This window comes from Anneissia japonica, unplaced genomic scaffold (assembly GCF_011630105.1).
Source record: "Anneissia japonica isolate Jap-2015-1 unplaced genomic scaffold, ASM1163010v1 scaffold284978_len400890_cov162, whole genome shotgun sequence".
Taxonomy (NCBI): domain Eukaryota; kingdom Metazoa; phylum Echinodermata; class Crinoidea; order Comatulida; family Comatulidae; genus Anneissia; species Anneissia japonica.
This window is the reverse complement of record NW_022728715.1, coordinates 278,713-283,449: the sequence shown is the minus strand read 5'-3', so window position 1 is coordinate 283,449 and position 4,737 is coordinate 278,713. Positions and strand designations below refer to the sequence as shown.

General features: G+C 35.6%; 1 protein-coding gene across 3 annotated transcripts in view; it reads right to left on the bottom strand.

Annotated features, from left to right (window-relative positions):
- LOC117114513 (ATP-binding cassette sub-family A member 3-like) overlaps positions 1-4,737 on the bottom strand; it is a 44,361-nt gene that overhangs the window by 36,716 nt on the left and 2,908 nt on the right. For all 3 annotated transcript variants that reach the window (XR_004446379.1, XM_033258188.1, XM_033258189.1), the window contains exons 2-5: positions 4,492-4,565; positions 3,798-3,871; positions 2,921-2,952; positions 2,269-2,445 (exon numbers count right to left, since the gene is read on the bottom strand). Coding sequence is in view for 2 of the 3 variants with exons in the window: in XM_033258188.1 (XP_033114079.1) it covers positions 2,269-2,445; positions 2,921-2,952; positions 3,798-3,871; positions 4,492-4,548 (340 nt within the window). In the remaining variant the exon portion in view is untranslated. The remainder of the gene's footprint in view (positions 1-2,268; positions 2,446-2,920; positions 2,953-3,797; positions 3,872-4,491; positions 4,566-4,737) is intronic.

Genomic DNA, 4,737 nt, shown 5'->3' with positions numbered 1-4,737 from the left:
CCGCCCCCCCAGCCCCCCCCCCCCCGTCGGGCAGGTCCTGGCGCCACCACTGCCTCGTTGTGCACCTACTCTACAGACGAAAGGAGATGCTTGATATCGACAACCGCACCCATCTTATAACAACTAAGTAAATATTGTTGACCAACCCAATGCTCGCACACTGCAAGGGGTAGCCACCCCAGGCATAGTGCTGAACGTAACAGATGCAGATGCAAAAGGCTGTTTCAAACTGCGTAAATCCGTCAAACTGCACATAGCCATGGCACGTTTTTATTAGTCAGAACTAATCCACTGTGTAATAATCGATTGATATGCATTATGCTGTGTCAGAAACCGGTCTTGCATAAATAATCAATGTGAACCTTTTTGAAAAACCAGGTCACACCTGTACACAATGTATGTGTTGTTCGGAGAGCTGGTAAAATCCCCCTCCACTGCCCTTACATCACAAAGAAAACATTACACAAGGGGAGAAAAATGTATGTAATCGACCTATTTGTAGATTATGAGACATCATTTCGGAGCTTCCAGGTTTCGTCATTGGACCCCCTCTGAGGGGTTTTGAATCCCCAGCCCCGGTCACGTAGCCTACGCCTGTCGGGATCTCCATAATGACAATGGCATGCCAGAGTACGTAATTCATTCATACAGAAAGGCGTTATATTACGGCAGGGGTGGGCATAAAAATGAATTTTCAAATTGAATTTCAAAAGTGAATTTTCGATTTAACACCGAGGGCAGCACCCAAAATTTGATGTTTCCAGTGACCCGTCAAAAACCTCCAAGAAATGCTTTTACACCACTGTATTCTGAGTTTTAATGTTACTTTTAACATATATGATCGGTGTCGGGCCGTAAAAAACAAGGTGTTTTCTAGCCAATTTGCTTGGCGGGCCGTAAATATAGGGATTTTAATTTATTTTCGCGGGCCGCAAAAAAAATCGCTGTCGGGCCGCACGCGGCCCGCGGGCCGCACATTGCCCACCTGTGTATTACTTCAATGCTTTCGAAATATTTGTTTGGTAAACATACCGGCGTCGTTACCGCAATATTGCCAGCCCGTCTGTCTGAAAGTAACTTATGTAAGTCTAATATCCATATACACTATTTTGAAAAGTAGGCTATAAAGGTATTACTATTTTGTGTGTAAATTGAAGCATGCCCTGCATTGACCCGCTCACAGGTGTACCTTAATTTTACGATGGTACTCTTCACCTTTATGATGTTATAGAATCCACATCTAATCTCTAAAGCCAGACACTTACTGCGTCGTAGGCCTACGACGGTCGTACGATCGTACCACGAATTCAACTCCTCTGCCTGTCAGCGCTAGACGACATGAAGCCGTCTGATGATTATCGGTCGCTGTCTGAACGGATCGTTCTTAATTAAAAACGATCCGTTACGCGCGCGTCGTGGCTATAAAATCGCGTCGGACGACGACCGTCGAGCACAGCATCGGCACAGTTAGTGCTTAGCTTATAACACAACAGCTATGTAAAAATGTAGATTGTAATATAATGAGCTTAATAGCGCATTAATTAACGACGTGTCTTGATGAAGTTTTCATTCAGATTATAAAAGTACTGACACGTAAGTTTATATATATAAAAAAAACATGATTGAATACTGTAACAGTGAATGATCAATAAATAACAATGATAACCACAACTAATAACAACGTTAATTGCTGAATAAATGACGTAGATTTTGCCTTGCAATGTAGCGTTAACATTATTTTCTGACACAACCTTCAACGTTCACTTATGGTATAATAACGGTTGTTTTTTGTTTGGATAGGCTCTTTATATCTCATTGGAATTCTATAAAATATTTTATGAATAAGTCGATGTTTCATTGAACTTATGAGGATGTTATAGAGACTCTTATGTCTTTAACCATAACAGAAATTATTACTGTACATAAATATTATAGTGAAACATAAATAAGGACTATAGCAAACAGGAGCCTATAAGTAAAGCAACAGATCAATAATAATAATGATAATAATAATAAAAATAATAAAGCAGCAGATCAATAATAATAATATTAATATTAATAATACTAACAACAACATTAATAATGATAATAACAATAATAATAACAATAATAATAATAATAATAATAATAATAATAATAATAATAATAATAATAATAATAATAATTTACTTTATAGTATGCAACAGCGATGAAAAAATATATGAAAATTATAATGACATAAAAAGTTTTTTAAGAATATATATGCAGAATTAAAATGGTAAGACTTACTGAGTTCATTCTGGGGGAAGTACGTGAGCCTTTCACAAAATCCTAAGTCACATAGCTCTTTATCGGAGAGGGAAGCAATGTCAATATTAAAAAGATCGGTCTTGTTTAACGCCTTTGTTGGTGAATTTAAAAACAAAGAGGTATGGTCTTCGTTTGAAATGCTGTTGTCATATGTAGCTGAAACAGAACAGAAAATAACATTTAACAAAAATTTATTTTAATTGTTCAATTCATAAAGTCACGGACAGTAAATTTTGAAAGCTGGGTTGGTCCATCGACCATTAAGCCCCTCTCAGCACCTTCGCGCACCCCACCAGCTCCCTTCCCCGCCCGACACCCAAACACCATTCCAATATTCCCTAGATACGCCACTGATTCCATATACTGTAGCACACATCGCAAAGTGCATTTACGGGCTGTAAAAAATGGTTCACACTATGTTCCAGCCTTAGATGCAAGTCGGCTACGGCCTCTGGCATTGTTCCGGGCATATAAGATCAGGCCCACCCATTGCAGGGCCTTGTTATAGGGCTTAACCTTTGTCCTGCATCTTCTAATTAAGGGGAAAAACCAATCATTCCATAATGGTGAACACACCATTTTGGACTCATAACAGGTGCCTTTTACAGTATGCCTATCACAAAAAACTTACCAAAGCACTTGACCTCGGCTTTTAAAAGGATTCTGAAAGCGAATAATGAAACTTGTAATGTTTGGATAACATATTCAATGCTCACTCAAGCAACAAGCCGTTTTTTCTAGAATTACACTAGAATATAATTTTCAGTACAGAATATGTTGGTAATTTCCATTTTTGTCACCATCATTTACCATGATTTTTATTTTTTTTTTAATTTTTTATACAAAACATTAGGCCTATATAATTCTACAGCATTCTATAGAACCACAACAAACTGATATAATATGGCCGAATGTTTATGTGTAATAGCACAAAGACACCGACACAATTAAAATAGTCACGTGGTACAATTGATTAATCGAATGACGTAAGTAAAAAATATATCAATAGAATTATAAGAGAACTAGAATCATTTGTTAAGAATACTTTATATAAGGCCAGTCATTATGCTTCATATGATACTCTAATATTTCTTAATTAATGTGTAATTAAAGCAAAGACACAATCACATTAAACGTACGTGTAATGTATGCATGTGACGTACAACATATTACTCCAAAAGAATGATAGAAAAGAACTGAAATCTTCTGTTATAATAATTTAAGCATCATGCTGAATATTTGAGAGCATAAAATCATTAATTAATACAAACAAAATATTCAGCAACAAAATATGATTTTAATTATTTGCAGTAGCTATTGTTACACCAGTCATAGACTAAATTCTGGGATTGGGGTTATTTTCCAAATCCATACAGAAAATAACATCCAATAAGAATTGGGAATGTTTTAAACACTGGTGTAGCAATAGCCACTGCCATAATTATTTTACCTTATTAAGCATTTTTTTAAATCTTATAATTGCTTCGCAATGAGATCCTTTACAGTACCTTGTCATTAACAGCAACGCTGCGAAACACAATGGAACGAGGATTTCAAAAACAGTCCCGATTGGCCTACGAAGCTATAAAAGAAAGTAAAATTATAATTATTACCGGTTTATATTTTACTATTACAAAATTGGCAACAATCCGGTTAAGATGTTTTGTATAAAGTCTCTGAACTAACAATATTACGTTAAATAACCCTGCAGTTTGGTTTCAAAACTGTTTTTCTGGCACCATAAATTTATAAAGTAATTTCTGACCGTATTAACGTTATTTTTTGACATATAAGCCAACAACAAAGTTCACGAATTGTATAATACATTTGTTGCAGTGCGTTTCTGTGTTGTTTGGGTATAGGCCCTTTAATTCTATCTCATTGGAATTTTATATTTTATAACCAAATTGATTGAATTTATGTGGATGTTATTGTTACTACAGAGACTATTATGTCTTCATAAAAGTTATTACTGTACATAAATATTGTAGTGAAACATAAATAAGAACTATTGCAAACAAGAGCCTAGAAGCAAAACAACAGATCAAAACCATCACAGAATAGAGGTTGCATGTTGTTTAAAACATCATCATCATTATCATCATCATCATCATTATTATATCATCATCATCATTATATCACTACCAACACATTTTTATATAAATCAAAGGATATGTATTATAATAAAAGGATTTTACAAACCTGTAGCAGCCAATTTTTCCAAAGCAGCAGCTTGAATTGCCGTAATCTGAGTCCCATCGTGGCGAATGGGCCACCTTTAAAAAAAGTATGTATATATCTGTATATATATAAAACAAAGTTTAGCAAGAGATGGAGCCATTTTGGTGCCCATCGCTGTGCCATGAATTTGAAGGTAATGACCGTCGCCGAAAACAAAGTTATTATTGGTCAGAATCAGCATGATAAGTTCACGGAGATGTGATTTAG